The 20,838-nt window shown below is 35.6% G+C and overlaps 1 protein-coding gene across 1 annotated transcript in view; it reads right to left on the bottom strand.

Moving 5' to 3' along the window:
* CNTLN (centlein, centrosomal protein) overlaps positions 1-13,132 on the bottom strand; it is a gene marked incomplete at its 3' end in the record, with an annotated part of 67,487 nt that extends 54,355 nt beyond the window's left edge. Inside the window, exons 1-3 of the mRNA XM_009997044.1 lie at positions 13,110-13,132; positions 10,403-10,565; positions 1,750-1,944 (exon numbers count right to left, since the gene is read on the bottom strand). Of these exons, the coding sequence (XP_009995346.1) occupies positions 1,750-1,944; positions 10,403-10,565; positions 13,110-13,132 (381 nt within the window). The remainder of the gene's footprint in view (positions 1-1,749; positions 1,945-10,402; positions 10,566-13,109) is intronic.
* Positions 13,133-20,838: the final 7,706 nt, after the last annotated feature.

Genomic DNA, 20,838 nt, shown 5'->3' with positions numbered 1-20,838 from the left:
AGGGAAAAAAAAAATCACTAAACGTTCTTAAGTTTTATTATAGCGGCATGAATAGTGCCGCTATAGAGTAGTTAAAGTTGAGTTGCTCTTTCCATTATAACCCCCACATTTTCAGTATCTTGGTCCTTTCAGATTGCTGTACACTGAGAATAGATAAATGGAATGCCAAACCAAACTAAATGAAAATTAAACTATTCCTCAAAACTGGATCCAAATTTTCCTTTCTGTCCTTTAACACTCGAGAACAGGACATAGATTAGTTTTCAGAAGTTATGCACTGTCTTCCTAAAGTACACTGCATTTCTTTTCTTCTTTTAAGGAGAATTTCAAAAGCTGCAAAAAAACACTATTCCTTTTTTTAAAGACAAAAAATGCCTTGCAGCATTGCACGTGGAGTCTCAAATTGTCATACTAAAACACACCCAACTGTAATTGAAACTGCATTTTAGGGTGATCAAATGCATTTGATCCTAATAGCAACAATGGTATTAGTAATACTGAAGATCATATATGACTGTTGTGTTTAAATTACAATTATCTACGTATCGCAAACACCAGAAAATATCAGTTATTTTCTATTACAAACTTATTTAAATATGGAGCAAATTTCACTTTACAAGCTACAATCTGTCCTGGCTGTGTGTATTATAAGGGTAATAATCTTCAAATAACAAGACAGTTTGCAGCTTAAGGGAATACAACCACTTGAAAAATGTTGCTGATATTCTTTCACTATTGAAGACTAATTATTTACTCAGTAAGTTCTGTTGCCTAAATTGGTTAATTTCAGTTCCACTCTACTTTCTTCAAAGGCCAAGTCTTCAAGCAAACAGTGAAAAAAGTTGGTTGTTTTCAAACAATGGGCTGCAGTATTACATAGTTCTCTATGTTCACTATGATTCCAAGTTAAATTCTTCTATAGAAATACTGTTTATTACAGTACTTGTTAATTGCTGTTTAAAAAATGTATTTCAAGATTTTTGTGGTAAATTTCAATGTTTTATTAATAAACTGAGTATTTCCAAAACCAGCAAGATATTTGTGGCAAGCTTTGACCCACACCACAATGGGTGTGAGACCAAAAAATGTTTAATGCAGACAAATTAATCAGATAAAGTTTTCTGACAGTAAAGCCTAAATAAATGTAATATAAAATCCATTTTGTTAGGAATCAGTTTCAGTAACTCAAAAAATCCTAGTCTATAAAGTAAAATTTACAACAGCACGGTTTGAACTGGATCTCTGCTGCTTATGCTGCTACCATTTACAAGAAATAGAAATTAAGCTTCAAAAGTAGACATTAAATATTCAAATTGCAATACTAAGTATACTGGATAAAATCTAGAATCACTAAAATAAAAGAGAGTTACCCTCTTCAACTTATTCTTTATGTTTCATATTTCAATCAAAATCAGTATTTTAAAGACTGTACTGTATAAGCCTACTAAATCGAAATCAGTGAAGTATTGATGTTAGACAATCCAACCAGTAAGTTTCAAGAAATAAATTAATTTTGCTTTATTTTTATTTTTCATGTCTTCATTGTGGATTATAAATGAAAGTCTTGTTGAGTACTGACACGGTTACTCATTACTTCTATTAGCCACAGCAGAAATAGTTACACTATTGAAGCAGAATAGTTCCACATTTTTTCTTCAGCTAACTCCTGCAACTTCATTTAAAACGTTCCAGTACAAAAGCTTTATTTAAAAGAAGAAAAAGCTTCTACTATTCTAGAAGTTAACTCACCTGTACTTCACATTTTGGAGAAGAAACATGATGTACACCATATAGAGCACCATAAGCCTTCTGAAGTTGCTCTTCTAACTGAGAAATCTTTCGATCTTTTTCAAGTAACTGATCCTGAAGAGAGGAACAGGTTTTCTGCAGTTGAATTTCACTTGTTTTGAGAGTTTCAAAACACAAAGTCAATTCATTATAAAGCTATGAAAAGGAAGAAGAGACATAACAGGATTAAAAATAACTTCAGTGTAGATTACCATCACCCTCTCTTTTTTACAATTTGACAATTTTTTCACACTTCTTGTCCTCCTGCCTCCTGTCTCACTCTATACTTTTGATAACAGAGACTGCAACAATCACTAAAACTTTAAGTAGGAAACAAGGTTTTCTAGAAAAATAAAAATTACATTAGAATATAATCAGTTTCAGTTTCTTCTTTGTGGTATTTAATAATAGAAATGGCATCTAAAAATAAGCATTAATTTTACTTCTTTAACAGTTTATATCAAATATAGAAAACGCAATAGAAGAAATTTTCCCTTATTAAGGATAGGCAAAAAACTGAAACATCTGTCCTGGGAATAAAACTGAAGAAGCAAGAATACCAAATACCATCCTTGCCTTTTATAGAGTATTTTTGTCTTTTAAAACTAACATTTTTAATATACTTTGGCTAGCAATACAGTCAATCCACTAATGCCTACTGCAATTGGTACAAGGTTTAAAACGGTTGTTTAAATAATTATTTAGTGGAATTTTTTTTTTTTACATGAATCATAAAACCCAGAGATTAGTTCTTACCCATGCCTATTGTGCAACTGTTCTTGCTGAAACCAGGATATTGTATATATGCCGCAGTCACTTTAGAAGAGATTCCATACGAACAAAGATTTTCTAGAACTACACCTGAGTAATAACTACAGTAAAAGCCATCTGACAAAAAGAACTTGTTTCGCAATACGAGAACCAAATAGCCGCCCCATCCCTCTATTTTTACCCTTCTTTTACAATACAAACACCTGAAAAGTGTTTTAAACAAGACCAGGATTTTATTAAAAGAAATACAGAAACCAGAATGAAAAATAAACTTTTAGCTGAATAAACAACATTATAGATTCTGAAGGGAATACATGACTTTACAGCTCTACTACCTATTCCTTCTCTTCCTTTCAATACTTCGTTCATTTAATTGTCTTTTTTTTCTCAAAATAAACAATATTGCAAACACCTGTTTATTCTACCATAAAAGACTCTCTAGAAGGCATGCACTTCTGCAGCTAATAGTTTTCTTTGGAAAATCCAAATAAATTAATTTAAAACTAAAATCAGACTATCCAGATCTATTAATATAAGCACAAGGAACTTGCACAAGTCACTTTATTTTTAAAACTTTATTTTGCTCTTCATTTTACTCTTTGTCTGCTCAATTTCACTTAAAGCATGTATTTCTTTCTCCCTTTCATCTGCTTACATCACTTAGAAGTTAAAGCTTTTGAAAAACAATCACAACTATTAGATTTGGAAAGGGTCTACCTAACACGTGAGAAATTTGGAAAAAAAGTATCTTCCTTTTTTTTTTTTTTCCCTCTAAAATTTTCTATGCCCATGGGCTCTCAAAATTCACTTAGGACAAAGTAAATTACTTCTCTACTATTTCCAAAGCAGATCAGAGATCATGTCTTTCAGGGAAAATTAATTCAAAATCCAGATAGACTAATATTTCCAATTTGACTCATAAAAACTAAACTTTCACATTGAAATTTCTGTGTCTTTCTGAATCTTTCTTAAGTATATAAGAAAGCTTACAGCATCTCTAGAAATGCAACTTCAAAATTAGTCAAATTCTTATGGAAATCAGTAAGTATCTGACAAAAAAAAGAAAAAAAGAAAAAAAAAAGTTCATTTATCAAAAAACATGCATTTTAGATTATGTCCTTCCAAATGAATAGAACATCAAGACACACTTCCAGCTATAACTCTATGAGCTCATTAGCTAGATCATACTGGTATGACATTATGACTAGGAGCACTTAAGTGGTCATAATTACAGTATCTGAAAGGTAACATTCTAGTAAGATGAATGGAGAACATCAAAAATATGATTTTTTTTTTCTAGCTGGCAGCCACATTCCCTAATGTAGCTAATAGGTATTTTTGGTAGTCAGCATTTGTCAGGACAAGACAAATAGCATGTCTTTTTCTTGCATAAACATTTCCAACCTTTCCTGTTTTGAAAACATCAATATCTAAACACATATATTTCAAGCATAAAACTAGATAAAAGCTTATGTGCAAAAAACCACACAGTATTCAACTTTTTACACTGAGGTTTATATAGATTTCTGAACACCACCAAGGTACTAGTTTATAGGACTCTGATTCTTTTTTTAAGGCATTTAACATCAGGAAATTTCAAGAAAATTATCTGTATGAAAAGAAACAATTTTATCTACTGTCCACAGATAATAGAACAGCTTCCAAATTTCCATTTGGCTCCCTGTGTTTTCTTTTACAGTCGGGCACTGTTCTGCGGATTAAATACATGTTTAACGTTTATATTCGGTTATTTGGGGGTTTTCTGCTGATTTCTGATCCTGTTTCAGAAGAGTCATCATATTTAATCACACTGCAGTAAGCACAGTTCAGCACATACAGAATCGCACAACACAGTGAAAAAAAGTCTACCATTAATAAAGATACTAAAGTCAGGTGTAAAGAAATAAGAAAGAAAATGGAGATCAGAGGACTGGAGATGGAAAATTGTGTAGGAAACCCAACAGAAAGACAAAACTATTGTAAATAATTTATCTCAGAACTAGCAAGCTTCAGAGGAATGAGTGAAATCTTGACTGTATATGTGAGGGGTCATATCTTACATAAACGTCAGTAAGACATGAGATTTACCCAGAAGACTGTTTGATCCCCAGGAAAAGATACATGAAAATGCTTAAAAGAGAGAAAGAAAAATGAAAATATTTTAAATAATTATAATTAATAATAATTATTATTTATATATTTTATGAAATGTTATTCTTATTAAAAAAGGCAACTTCCAGAGACACAAGACTTTGCTCGGCACAAACTGTTGCACTGATTGTATCTTGAGAATCTCTTTCTAATGCCTTAGAGCTGTCCTTTCTTTCAAAGGCAACAAACACTGTTACAAGTGAAAGTACTTAAAAAACAAATAAAAAAAGATTAAAGGTATCTGAAATCAGTAGACTGTAATAAATTTATTCTATATGACACAAGAGTATTATTTATCAGTCAGGAAGGAAGAGTAACTTAGCTGAATTACAAAAAAAGAAAGTATCCCATATTTCTCAGCTACCCGAACAATTTCCCGTATTGCTTTAACTGATTTTACCAGCATATACCTTTTGCTAGATCTTTCAAAAGTTACTTAAAACAGAAAACTTCATTAGAAAAATACATGTGCTTAAAGTCATCAAGTGATATAAAAATGCCAGGCCAAAGCTAAGAAGTCTGGGAGAACCAAAAGATAGGACTCTATAATTGCTCACAAGATAAAAAATACTAAACAGACAGATAATGGTTGTATGAAGTACTGACATACATTAAATAAATGTAAGTGATGGTAAAACCAAGCTATGTCAGACCAAGGAAAGCTGAAGAATTCCATCAAAAACCTAGTAAACTAAACAATTACCCCTTCTTTCTGTTGTATTGTATGTTAACAAGAGTGATAGTGCAAATGGAAAAAAACTTCAAACAGATTACATAAGTAACAAACACTAACATTATACAAGTGTGCAGCATCTATTTTAAACTAGATTTAAACTTCTCCTGTGTACTGAATGTCAACATCTGGGACATATTTTCCAGTTCCAAAATAATTTCCAGTTCCATAGTCCAAAAGGCATAATTCAAAATGCTCCCACACGCTGTTCTATGATATCATCTAAAGCACAGAAAAGTAGGGACATCCAAGAGTTTTATTTCAGAAGTATGTCCTTGTGAGGAACTAACACTCAGAGCCATTCCTTAAAATTCAACAGTGGACAACTATATAAACTAGGTGTAAAAGAAACACTGTTGCATTAAATGCTTTATCTGAATGTTCACACATCTGAGCACCTGAACTTATAATAACACAGAATACATAGTAATGACACAAATGGAAAAAAGATTTAGTCTAAATTAAGACACAATAAATCTAAAATGGAAATTATTACAGCACTATCACAGAAATCCATGTTACAAGATCATACTGTTTTACAAGAACTTGAAAAGAACAAGGGCAGAATTCAGTTTGAGAAGCCCTAGGGTGAAGCTGAAGAGGCATTCTAGACACATACAGTACATTCATGGTTTTTACATTTAAAAGTAGAGGTAGAGTGACTTTCTAAGACGAGAGACCATGACGCTTGCCTCTGACGCAGGAGAAAAATGCCAGATACAAGTGAGAGGATAAGAAGAAAAAGAAAATACAGAATGGAGGTAAGGAACATCAGACAACATGTGGGGAAGCGTCACTAGTATAAGCTAAAAGAGACAGTGTGCTTTCCTCAACTTCATGGTACTACATAATTGCAAATGCCATGGCTGTTTGGAAACCATGTAAAATGGATAACTTCAGCAATATGCCTTCTTAAAAATAACAGAAGAGAGCATAAAAACAAAGGAATTCCAGTCTTGTTGATTGGTCCTGTTACTGCAAAAATCCAATACAATGAGCCTTCAATGAATCCATTATTACCCATTTCCTGACTGATTCCTCATTTTTCAGCTTTAACCTATGGAGCCATCTGATGCCAAAGTCTACTAGCTAGCAACCAACAACAGAAATCAGCATCAAACCTTGATCTAAAGTGTGAGACATTGTTAAAGATCTGAGTTTTTCACGGATAAAAATGATGATTCACTTACTACTGATGTGGGCTTCAGCATTTCACTGGAAAGGTATTTCATCCCAGCTCTTAACACTTGTGAAAGAAATTAGTTTCTCATGCCAATTTAAGGGAGAACCTGCATTGACATATCTATGTAGTTTTAATTTTTATTTTGTGAATTTACTGTTGCTTACATAAAAATAAACAGATTTACATGATTTTTAATTAAACTTGCAAGTTGCTGCAGTCTGTAAGTGGCAAAATTTAAGCTTAGCATGACAAAGCTAGTAACTTTACATTCTGATTACTATTTCTCAGGCTGGAAGGAAAGCAAACTATCTTCACATATGGACACCATGTAAAAAATTAACCAAAAAAATGATCTGACACTATTCTATTTTTTTCTACTGTCTGATGCACTTGGTGCAGACTTCTGGAAAGCCTCATAATTGAAAAATCAAACTGCGTTTTTCAATTATGCCAAAAAGCCAACTATTGAACAATGCCTTTCTTCAGTACACGCATGAACTGTACCACTATCCACTGTATTCTGCATTTGAGCACTGAGTTCCAGGACATGAACTGCAATTTCCTGTTTAATGACAAATAACTGTATTTCCCCTTCACTAACAGGGCTTTCCACTAAGAGATTTTTAATCAGTATCATTAACAAGGAACCTAAAGACCACATCAGATCAAGGGAAAGTACTACATTATAAAAACAAAGGTCCTAAATTGTAATTTCAGAAAACTGTGATAAGGTGGGCTAAGGAGTTCAGAATCTCTTCTTGTCTTATTATGCCTAGTATTGATTGAAGTCTTTCCACCTTGAAATTGTTGGTAATGACAAATCTATTGAGTCTCATTAAATCCAGCACAGGATGAAGTCCCCAGAGCATCTGTGACCACTAAAACAGCTGCTATACATTTTAGAAAAATATTCCCTATCCTTGGGAAAGAGAACTACAGCTGCAATATGAAATATATCAATTTGTTTACATAAATGCTGTAATGTAAAGAAGCTATTATAGAACACAGCACTTGGACAAAAAAAAAAGGGAAAAGGAATTACTATGTCAAGCCAATGCATCTTGATAAAAGAGATTACAGATCTCCATGTGTGTATTCTGTCCATTACAGCTACACTAGGAAGAGAATTTGTAGTCCTCAATGGATTTAAATATAATCTATTGCAAGTTCAATACTTTGCTCTGGTTTATCAGAAATGTGTTTTGTTGGTGGTGGTTTTTCTTTAGTCTGCTGTTTCATACTACAAATTAACATCAGCACAAAGAGCTGTTCTTCCTAAATAGGAGGCTGTTAAGATGAGCTTTGAATATGTGAGCCAACCATATTGCTTGAGCTATACTCAGGTATACAGCATATACTGCCTATCTGACCACTAACAGAGAGGTCACTGATCTTACTGTAAGGGACAATATATCATAGGATGTACACGCTGATAAGCTCAGTGCCATTTGGAGCAGTAGGACAATACAATACCCAACACATTCTTATCTAGATGTTGCAGCCTGGATATTAATAATACATGGAAGACAAACAGAACACATATTTGTCTGCAAAAGTTTGCCTTTCTCATTCAAGAGAAAAAAAGGCATTTGTATTATTTTTACACAATCTGTGTTTTCTAAAGGCCTCCCATTACTTCAGTAGGATTGTGTATTTTGTGATTTGGAAAACGCATGTTACTTTCAAGCAATTACACTTGGGTATTTTAAACAGTTCCAACCAGAACTACAGACCAGAACTGTAATGATAAAGTAATTCCTTTTTGTCTCTAAAGGTCTCTCAACTCAGTTTGCCACAAATATTATTAAATGTTTTCCACTCTGACTTTGAGGTCTTAATTTAAAAAAAAAACAAAACATAACTTTTTACTTTTTTTAAACTGTTTTTTGATATATACACTTTAAAAAATGTAATTTTATAAAAACAAAAAATAACAGTTTTTTTCCCCACATATTTGATATTTTTATATTTTACAAAAAAAAGACAGCTTATCAGTTCCACAGATTCTTGGAATACTTTAGTTGGCTTTTGCTGGTTTAAGAGGCAAATCTAACTCCTCCGTGTTGGAAAAATATTTAATTCAACACCTTCAAACCAGCAAATTTTAGGGTCATCTGAGAGTTAATGTATTCAGCACATACCAGAAAACAGGTTTTTCTTCAAAACCACACTATTCTTTTTCTTGTCTTATGATCAGCTAAGCAGAAGTCTAGGTCCTGCTGAGACAGACCAAGACCTGCAAACCAGCTTTCTGAAGCAATTCTGAATTTTAACCCTGGACCAGTTTATAAGTGGCTTTCCCGTATAACAATATAAGTATACCCAGCAATTTTCCATAATACGTAAATAGCTTATAATCGCAAAGTTATTTTTCATAGAACAGGTTAAACTCCAAAACTGAAGTAAGTAATACTGGAAAAAATCACTATTATGCAAGGTAAAGCAACTTTTATAAGTTTTGTCATGCTTTAAAACAGTCTCAATAAAACTTGGTTATGTTTTTTTCATACGTTGTAGAACTAGTCTGGAGGAATATGGTCTTTTAAACACTGATAAAGAGAGCTCACATTATTTTAACTTGTGCCATTTACCGTTGACTAACTGAAAGGATCCATTTAACATTTGCAGAAGCAATGACTGTAGAATGAAAAATGAATGAAATGGTGGCTCCTCATACGTACATTCCGTATTTTTTAAAAATCTGTAATTTACTCTGTCTTGCCTTAGATAGGTGAACTCTCTCTGTCATGTACATGTTCTGAAAAATTTTGATGGGAGTCCACCTCTAGGTTGGCTGGGCTACTGTTGTTGCGAATAAAGGACAATGAATATTGTCACAGCAGACAACGATAAACTTGAGCAGAGTTAAGTACATAAAAATATGTTGGGCACTGTGTGCTACAAAATGTTAATCAAACACATCTTTAGAAACCCAGTATTGATTCTGGCTTGACTTAGGCCCAGCTTCACAATTTCATCACAAAATGCGTACTCCAAGTACAATGATAGGGCAAAACAACTCTTTTTTAAAAGCACAGTACATCATTTGAGTTCTAAGATTGGTACAAGGTATGTGAAAGTTTCAATGTTTCTAAAAATGAAGGAAATGTGTCTTTATTTTTTACAGACTGAAAAATAAATCCATATAAATTTTACACTCAAAATGAGGAGTTCTGAGTAGTCCACATGACTCTTCAGAGGTAGCATTCGTTCTGGTATTCATAACAAAATAAATCTGTTCTTTAAATGTTAAGATAGTTAAATTGTTCTGAATTAGTTTTCCATTCACAAGGTTATTATGGCAATAATTTTTTCAGTTAATTTTGATAGAGCAGGTTTTTGCTTCTTAAACCAGTAAGTGTTTGAAATTCACATAAATACATTATTTACAAGTTAAAGGAACTTCTACAGTAGCAAAAACAAATTGGAGAATTTAATAATTGAAAGCTCTAGGTAAGGAAGAAGAAGAAAGATGCAACTAACACAAAATTACATAATGAAATTTTTTTGCTTGGCAATTCACTCCTGTTTTTCCTCAGATGTAACTAAACCTTAATTTTTAAGGCTCATCCATTCATTGTAAGCTAGAGGCTATATACGCCAGCATGTAATTAGTTCAATAAACTCTGTCACTCTGCCAGCCATATTTTGCTAACAATAAAGATCCAGAGATCTAAAGGACACAACAGTACATAGTGCTTTGATAACTTTGTTCACTGATACTGTAGAGATGGATATTAATATGAGCCCTGTGGTCATAAAGCAGAATTACATACTTTTTGGTATGAGGATGTTTCAGCTGTGTGAGTATCTTCTTGGTCTTCCAGTACTTTTTGTGTATCACTATTGAGAGCCTGAAGCTGCTTTATCAGCTCAGCCTGCTCTGCTGTATGTTCAATGTTTTGCTTGTAAAGATTCTGCAGTTCCTGTAACTCCTTCCTGTGCAAAACAAGCAATAAAGAGAAATTAGAAAAAATAACAACACTGACCTCCATTAAAGAATTGTGTTAAAATAGTTTTATTGTAGATAATGAGCTTCTTATTTTCATTTATTTTTCTGTCAATTGCATTATAAACATTAGAAGTTACACATAAAATATTTATCACATACTTTGTGATATATCTACAAAACAGTTACTTTCAAAATGGAATGCCTATCAGTTTCCCTCTGATGCTCTAACTGCTTTAAAATAAATAGATTTTCACTACTGCATCAATACTTTGTAATCAATATTCAGTTAACTCTTTAATAGAAAGTGTTGAAACATTAAGTATTTAGAACATGTGGTCTGTAAAATAAGTTCAATTTTCTTTAACTACAACCATCAGAAAAAACAAACCAAACCAAACTTCTTTTCTTTATTTGCAAAGTATGTTTAATACAAGTCTCTTCTCGGAAGTGCATCTGTTCCCCACACATAAAAAGTATTTCTGCTGATAAATTGCTTTTTGACTGCAGGTACAGCATACTGCAACAACCATAAGCCAAGCACATACACTTTGGTGTGTATTATATAACTTAACAATAACAATACAAACACAGTAATAGGAATTGTGTTGTGATGCAATCATAGCGTAGCCCTAGTATAATCAGTCTGCTTGAGAATTTTACTGTATTGCTGGTAGAGCTTATAAATCAGGGTGGAAACTAAGATCAATAAGTCTTACTTACAAACATTTATTAAAAACTTGGAATATTTGCTGTAACACTTGTTACAAGTTCAGATGACTCCATTCATCCCTTTTAATATATTTTTTACTTTATTCCCTGTTTAGTTCACATGCACATTTCACACTAGCGTTTCATCTGGATACTGAGTTACAACCTTATCACTCCAACTAATTTACTCCCTTACTTCCTCAAAAAATTTTCTTTGTGACCTTCAACACGTACGTAACTTCTCAGTGCTTACAATTTTGATTAACAACAAGAGCTATTATTTCATTTTTATAATACTGCTAGAGGTAAGCAGCAATACCCCAGATTCTTTTTTTTTTCTGAGAAACCACAGAATGACAAAGAAAACATGTTAAGAGAACTTTCCAAAAAACATTCCTTAAGACTTGTGCCACTATTATATATGTTGATTATTCACTAAAGGTAAAATATCTTAATAATTATATAAAAATGAAATTACATGTGCCACAATAGCAAAGTCAGACACCTTAATGTTGTTAAGTAAATACAGTTTTAAAAAAGCCTATTAACAGGGCAACACAGAACACTTAAGGACATGCTCATTTAAGAGTATTTAAGTCCTGCTGCTCTCAATGAAATGTAAGGTAGCTCCTCAAAATTAACAACTGTAGAGATGTATTAAGGACTCTTTGTGACAAAACTAGAGTAAAACTGCAGTATGTACTTCATATATACTAATTTAATTCTGCTCACAAGCACAACAGTAGAAATAAGGACACAGGGATAAATTAGCACTTTCTGACACCCTATACAGCAGACTTCAAACAGGCACTTGTTTCATTTCCCTGACTGTAAGTATATACTACAAAATGAAGTGTTGTACTGCAGGTAAAACATAGATTACATTAATTTTGCACAGGTTCTCCAATAAGATCTCAATTTTGTTGTGGAAGGGAATAACATGGGATAACACTGAATCCTCAGGTACTGTTGGAAATTTCACTAGTAACTGTTGCCAAGACTTTCCTGCTACATTGCTGCTCTTTAATTTGCTTGCTAATGCTAAATTCAAGGATTTTTAAATATATAGAAACAGCCACAGTTCAATTATGGCACATTTTTAAAATTAAACTATTTTTTCATACATATATTGTAACTTCCTTTATTTTTATTTTGTGAGTAAAAAGTTATACAAACCAAAATAGCTGCAATCTGAAATTATTGAGACACAGAAATACTCAAAAACTTTATTTAACTTTAAGTTGTACATTGCAGCTGCTTTTATCCATTTCAGTTAATGAGGTCCTATTTTTATGTTGCAAATCCACAAGGGGAACCTTCTTCTATTTAATTTTACACAGGAAGGACAAAATGATGCTCAATTGTACCAGGAATTATTCAGCACCAATAGGTCAATACAAATAAATTCCCAGAATAAAGAACCTTTGATATCAGACAGGCCACCTTGGTGAGAGAAGCTTTAAACTAGGAATGGGACAGAGGGACAGAGATGTTGAGCAAGTAAAAGTGAGGAAGATGTGGCCTGGACTGGCAAGCAAATGGCACTGGTTGGTGTGGACAGGAAAGACCTTACACTGAACAATACAAGGCTCAGGGAGGACCAACTCAAGCACAGGCAAATGAAAAAGGGAGTGCTGACAGGACATCAATGTGTAGGAGGCCCTTAAGAATCTTCCTGGAACATAAGCAAAACCAGGTGCCCATCTGAAGTTGCCCATCAGATGCACACAGGATGTCCCCATGCAGGGTGACAGGAGGAATCAGAGATCTTTTTGACGTTGCAGGGCTCACTGGGATCAGAGAGACAAGATAGGATCACTCACATGACTGGAGTGCTGCCATGCATGGACACAGGCTCTTTAGGAAGGACAGGCTGCCCTTTAGGAAGGAAGCTGCCCTTCATGCAAGAGAGTAGTGTAAACGGATGGACCTTTGCTTTGGGATAGGCAATGAGGCAGCTGAGCGTGTGTGGGTCTCCTGTGGGCACATCAATGTGGACTACCTGGTGGCTGCCTGCTGCTCCTTTCTGACCAGTAATAAGAATGAAGGCCTCTTCAGAAAACTGGAAGAAGTTTCACATTTGCAGGCCCTTGTCCTCATGGAGGACTTTAATCACTCCAGCACATGCTGGATGGAGAACACCGCAGAGCACAAGCAAACCAGGAGGTTTATGGAGCGCTTTGAGGAACTTCTTGCCTCAGGTAATTGACAGGCTGATGAGGGGAGACGCATTGCTGAACCTCATACTTACAAACAAGGAAGAACCAGCCAAGGATATAAAGGTCAGTTGCAGCCTTGTCTGCAGCAACCTTGATATGATGGAAGTTCAGGATCCTAAGAGGAGGAAGAAAGACAAAAAGCAGGATCACAATCCTGGATTTCAGGACAGCAAACCTGGGCATTTTCAGTTAACTACTTGGAAGAAACCAGTATAATATCAGCCTGGAGAGAAAGGTCCATGAGAGCTGGTTAATTTTCAAGGATCAACCTCTCAAGATGTACAATGGTCTATTACAATGAGGAAGAAGTCAAACAAAGAAAGGTAGCAGGAGGCTTGCACGGATGAAAATGGACATTTAGTGACTAAACTCAAGTGTAAAAGTAAGGATATGAGATGTAGAAGCAAGTATAGGAGACCACAAGAAATTTAGAGACATTATCCAAGCAAATAGGGATAGGATTATGAAAGCCAAAATCTGTGTAGGGTTGAATTTGGTGAGAGACATAAAGGGCAAGAATAGGCTTCTATAAGTACATCAGCAGCAAAATCAAGACAAGGGATAAAGTGGGCTCACTGCTGGAAAGAGCAGGGCAACTAGGAGTGAAGGATATAAAAAAGGCCAAAGTACTCAATGCTTTCTTCAGCTTTGTCTTTAAAAGCCACACTTCCCTCCAGAAATCACAGGTCTCTGTGACTTATAGTCTCAGTGGAGGAGGATCAGATCAGGGAGCCGTTAAACAAACTGGGCATACACGCATGCCTGGGACTTGATGTGATGCACCTATGAGTGCTGAAAAAGGCTAACAATCCTTGAAAGGTTATGGTTATCAGGGGAGGTTCCTAAGAACTGGAAGAAAACATGTCACTCCTATGTTCAAGAAGAAGGATCTGGGAAACAAGAGCAGTCAGCCTCACCTCAATCTGTCAGAAGGTGATGGACTACATAAAGGACATGATGATCACTGGAAATAGCCATCATGAATTTACAAAGGGTAAATTATGCTTAATAAACCTGACAGCCTTCTCTGATGAAATAACTAGCTCAGTAGATGAGGGATTTATTTTTTATCTTGACTGTAGTAAGGCTTTTGACACTGCCTCCCATAAAATGCTAATATATGCATTGATGAGTTATAGGCTAGGTAAATAGAGAGTAAGGTGGACTTGAACCTGGCTGAACTACTGGGCCTAAGGAGTTGTGATCAGCTGCACAAAATATACTTGAAGACCAGGCACCAGAAGAGCATCATAAGGGCTAACACTGCGGCCAATAATTTTTAGTATCTTCATTAATTACCTGGACAATGGGACAGAGTAAACCATAACAAGTTTGTTAATGGCACAAAACTAGGAGCAATATTTGTTTTGCCAGATATTTGTGCTGCCACTCAGAGGGACCTTGACAGGCTGGACAAATGAACTGGCAGGAACCTCATGAAGTTAAACAATTGGAAGTGCAAATTACTGCCCCTGGGGAGCAATAATCCCATATACTAGCACAGGATGGGTGCTGATCAGCTGGGAAAGTAGCTTGTCAAAAAACACCATGGGAATCCTGGTGGACATTAGGTTGACCATGAGCTAGTAATGTGCCCTTGTGGCAAAGGCCATTGATAAGCTGAGCTGCACTAAGAAAAGCACTGCTAGCCGAGGCAAGGACGTGGTCATTCCCCTCTTCAGAAGTGGTAAGACACATCTCAGTGCTTTGCCCCCCATTTGGGCTCCTCACTATGAGAGAGACATGGACATACTGGAGTAAGTCCAGTGAAAGACCACAAAGACGATGAAAGGATTGGAGCATCTGCCATGCGTAGAGAGGCTGGGTAAGCCTGGAAAAGGGAATGCTGAGGATATCAACATGTGTAAATACTTGACTTGAGTCTATAAAGAAGGTGTAGATAGATTCTTCTCAGTGGTGCCCAGACACAAGAAAAGTGGCAATAGGCATTAATAAAACCACATGGAATTATAGTTAAATACAAGAATATTTTTTTTTACACTGTAAAAGTGGGAAAACACTGACATTAGCAACTCAGATGGGTTGCAGAGTCTTCATTCTTGTACATACTCAAACTCAAGTACACACCATCCTGGGCAGCCTGCTAGAGCAGGGGGTTGGACCCACTAAAGCAGCAGAAGTACACAATCTCCAGACCTGTCTGTCAGTCTCTGTCACTCTGGTACTCTGTGTGATCCTGTTACTAATTTGCTTGCAGTGTGCTCAAAGAGAGTATACAAAATCATTCCCATGATAATCAGAAAAGCAGTTACAAGATAAATATTAATTTCTGATCAAAATATTTATTAATATGCTTACTCAAAAGCTTATTGCTTACTCAACCAGCAAATTACTAAGCACTCTGCAAAAGAAACAACTTTGTGTCACTGTAGCAAGATAAGGATGTCAAGTCCTAAGTAAAATGATAATCACAAGCAAGCATGTAACAGAGGTAATATTTTAAAAATTGCAAATTGGATGTAACAAACGTAATGAGTGGCATTTTAAATAAATGTGTGTATATACACACCTGCATATACACATGCATATATCTGCTATAGGTACACAGGCGTGTAGAAATATATGCATCTACATGTAAAATATATAAATTCTATCTAGATGTGTAAATATATGCATACAAGTAGGATATGTGTATACAAATATAAGCACATTTTGACAAAATGTTTTGATATACAGTACACTCTAAACAAACACTAACACAAATTGAAGAAGAAAGTCACCATCATCAACTCTGACTAAAAATACAACGTTCTCTCGGATAAGCACCAAAAATGAAACATCGACTAGGTTCTTTTTATTTCCCCACTACCTCCATGCTCCCACAAACAAACACACCAGGACACACTGAGAGCATTTAAGTCCAGTTAACATAAGAGTCACTAAACATAACTGAGAGCAAAAAAACCCCACGTCTCTGTCTCTAATCTAACACATCAAGACCAATACATTGGGAAACCAAGAAAAGTACAGAAGGTGAGCTACCCTCATCAAGTCACAAGGAAGAGCCTGCTATGAAAAGTAGTCAGGTTTTTCTTACTAAAAAGTAATCTTATTAAGTAAGATTACAATAACCTTAGCAAATTTTCCTTTAAACATTGCAAGGTTGACAGTACATGAAGACACTACTACAAACTGGACTGCAGCAAGCTCCAAAATTTGCTACCTTGTCTTGCTAAAACAATATTTAGGATTCATACTGTTATTTAGGGTAGATACCTGTGGTGCTCACATCTGATAAGAGCATGAACTAAAGTTCCCTCCTGTCCTTAGAGGATAACATGAAATAAAACCTTTACATGCTGCATATAACAACAGTTTAAGAGTAAACTGTGGCTTCCCAGAGATCCAAGTGAAGTAAATACTGTCACTCCAGAAGCTATACAGAAGCTAATGGTGCTGCAAACAGAATTGATGTTCATCACACCCATAACTTCAGATCATGTTGTTGGCTTTGTTTCACTACCACAGTTCTGGTGAATATGCTGGAATTCCAGCATACCTCAGCTACCCTTGCTATCAAGGGAATATCAGAGGGCTTGGGGTAAGTCAGAAAATCTGTAGATTCCATTACCTGTAGTTTAGGAATACAACACATTGACAGGCAGTATGAATTATGGCTTCTCAGGGGAATCGCATAGATACTATTAAATGGTTTACATCACACAGCAAACAGTAACCTGAAAATCACAAAGCAGCCAAATCAGGGCTGAGCAGAAAACCAACTGCTGCATAATTTACAGCACAGAGGTAAAAAACCAGCAGGAGCAACAACAATGAAAAGAGTATTGTTACAAAAGAAGTAGTTATATACTGATCAGTGATAGATTTGGACTAGAAACTAATAAAAGAAATAAAGTCCCAGCACACACTTCCAGTAAGAACAAAGAGATGAGTCATTCTAATTCATATTAGGATAGAGTTTACTGTATCAGCAAACAGTTTAGAATTTCCTGGATACCTATGACAGCAAGGCTCAAGTCTCAGTTTCATGTTCAGAGTAAGACACAGATTGCTCATCAGTAAACACAAAACTCTAAATCCTGGTATTTAGCATAATTTTAAAACAAAAATTGCACAAATGTATTAGTTAATCTTCAGAAACAAAGTGCAAGATCACAGAATCACAGAATGGTCTGGGTTGAAATGGACCTTAAAGATCATCTAGTTCCAACCCCTCTACATGGGCATGAACACCTCCCACTAGACCAAGTTGCTTCAAGCCTCATCCAGTCTGGCCTTGAACACTTCCAGAGAGGAGGCATCCAGAGCATCCCTGAGCAACCTGTGTCAGTGTCTCACTAACCTCAAGAAAAAAAGAACTTCTTCCTAAATACAGCCTTGGAGTTACCCAGGCAGAAACTTGCTCTCACTGAAGTTCCAAATAAGACAAGCATAGGCATCTTGGTGGGAAGTTTAACTGCACCAATGCCATCTCATCAGTTTTCCTGTCCCTGTGAATAGTGTTGGACAAGATCTAACAGTCATTCTTCCTGACAACAAAAATGGAAAGGCTACCGGGGACTCTAAATAGATCCAGAAAATCTGTACTGAATGCAAAGATGGAAAATATAACAGAATCACAGACTCACAGAATTGCTGGAGTTGGAAGGGACCTCTAGAGATCGCCTAGTCCAACTCTCCCAGTGAAGTAGGATAACCTAAAGCACTTTACATGGGACTGCATCCAGGCGCGTTTTGAGTATCTCCAGAGACGGAGACTCCACAACCTCTCTGGGCAGCTCTGTCACCCTCACTGTAAAGAAGTTTTTCCTCATATTTAAATGGAATTTCCTATGTTCCAACTTGTACCCATTGCCCCTCGTTCTGACACTGCGAACTACTGAGAAGAGCCTGTCTCCATCTTCCTTGCACCCACCCTTTACATACTTATATACATTGAAAAGGTCTCCCCTCAGCCTTCTCATCTCCAGGCTAAAGAGTCCCAGCTCCTTCAGCCTTTCCTGATCTGGCAGCTGCTCCAATCCCCCGTTCATCTTTGTCGCCCTCCTCTGGACTCTCTCCAGTAGTTCTCCATCTCTCTTGAACTGGGGAGCAAAGAACTGGATGCAGTATTCCAGACGTGGCCTCACTAGGACAGAGTAGAATCACCTCCCTCAACTTACTGGCCACACTCTTCTTTATGCAACCTAGGATTGACCTTCTTGGCAGAAAGGGCACACAGAGAAATAACAGAGAAATGCATTTCACAGCTAGTTCAGGAATTTGAAATTAAACCCAGTGATATCAAGCCAGCAAAGAAAGGTGTTGGCTTCTTCAAGACATCCACTGTGCAGGATGGATCCTGTAAATACTGTCTGTTCACTGGTCTTAGAATAGTTTTCTTCCACACCTCAGAAGTATGTGATAGACTTCTACTGAGAGAAGGTGGGATTTTCAAAACCACCTGCTATTCTGTAGGACCAGGGTAGGACTGGAGTAATTCAGGATTTTGATCCCTGGTCATTTGCTGAAAAAGGCTGCCCCTTAAAAAAACCTCTTCTCTTAGTCTCTACAGACACACTTACTTTTAAGCTGAAAAAACCTCTTGCTAACAAACCAACAGATAAGTAGCACAGAGCTAGATGAAGGAAGCCAGTTTTCTTCTGTCTTCCTCCAGGACTTGCTTCTATAATTACAACTGTACTCCTGGTGTGTTTTCAAAAAAGGGGAGTGTGAGGAAGGCAGGCAGGAGGAGACATGGAGAGAGAGACAGAATAGTGGGGAGAAGAGAGGTTTGCAAATCAGGCTGTCTTTTTCAGCTCCAAAAGTCTGAAATTGATGATGGGAAACTGGAAAAAGTAAGGGAGATAGGGCATTTTCCACATGGCTTGTAGAAGAATTTTCTGCCAGCATTGAATGAAAGCTCATAAGGCTAAGTCAAAACAACTATATCTAAAAATAAAATAAAATAATCAGTTAAAAAAAAGGAAAGAACAAATGCTTCAATCATTAAGCCAAGATAGTTCTAAGATCTTGGCCTAAGATGAGAACAGGAAAAGAATATTTTCTCCTCAGATTTTTTTCCTTTAACTCAGTAGTTGTTGCCTTCTTTGACTTCAGTTTGATTTTGGCTTTTGTCTACATAGACTTTTATTACTTTGAATTTTTCATTAAGAGCCAACAGCAAAATGGTTTTGTCCATGTACCGACATCTTGGGAAGATAAGTAGAAACTTCAGTAGTGTGTATTAGGAAAAAACCATCAAATATTTGAAGTGCTTGTTTGTACTGCTAACTATCAAACCTGGTGCCTGAAACTGTGAATTTTGCATAATTTAAGCCATTTAATATAAGCCTCCTTTTTCATAACACTCAACGAGAAAATTGTAGCAAAGGCAGTTCATTAAGAAAGACTAGCAAACATTGAATTAAAATTCCATTGATCAAATATATATACATATACAGCATGTCAAGTATAACTCACATACTACTGACACAGAAAACACCATCAGTCATCGCAATTCCTATCAAGTCTCTAGGAAGGAAAACATTTAGGCACAAAAAACCCCATTTATAATCAGTTTGCCAAACTCTTTTCAAAAAAATTCTGAAGTTGACTGCATGTAAAAAGACACAGGAAAAGATGTTGCCAGACCTACTTAAGTCAAGTTCAGACTTTATGTTCAAAAAGGTACTTATTTTAATTATATATTTAAGTAATATTTCAGCGAGTAATTCCAGGAGGCTGTTTTGCAGCAAGTAGCAAAGAATACATTTTCAGAAATACTAAGTTCCACAACTTGGCCAACTGCATCTGCAATACCCTACCGTGCAGCCAACAAGCAGTAAGCTTGCAAACCTTGGTTAATTGACTTAAAAATGCCTTCTTTGCTCAGATATATAATTCCAAGTATAAATACAGGATATATTAAAGCCTATTACCATTGATTAATTTAAAAAATTTCTTTGTTTGCCTCTTTCAATACCATTTCCCATTAAACACATCTATTTTTATTGACTTTTGAAAACTGTTCAACTGTTACATATGAAAACAACAAAGACATCATTTTTCCTGTAAAGATAACAACAAACACTAGGATGACAATTTAGGTCACAGGCATGAAAAATCGTATTTGTAATGTTTTTTTTTTCCCCAGAAAACTCCCTACAGTTAAGATATTTCTGTTTGGAAAGCAAATAAGAGTGTCCACACCTATGATTTCTGCATCCTAACTGCAGCTCTTCAGGCACAGCCACAGTCTGAGATAATATTGAAGGGAATATTATTTGTCTAACACAGGAGTGATAAACACTGTGTATGCCTCTAAACATAAAAAGTGAAAAATCACAGAATCTTAGGGGTTGGAAAGGAT

Source organism: Chaetura pelagica, unplaced genomic scaffold, assembly GCF_000747805.2.
Source record: "Chaetura pelagica isolate M959 unplaced genomic scaffold, ChaPel_1.0 scaffold1124, whole genome shotgun sequence".
NCBI classification, from domain to species: Eukaryota; Metazoa; Chordata; class Aves; order Apodiformes; family Apodidae; genus Chaetura; species Chaetura pelagica.
The sequence above is the reverse complement of the archived record's forward strand: the minus strand, read 5'-3'. Positions and strand labels throughout refer to the sequence as shown.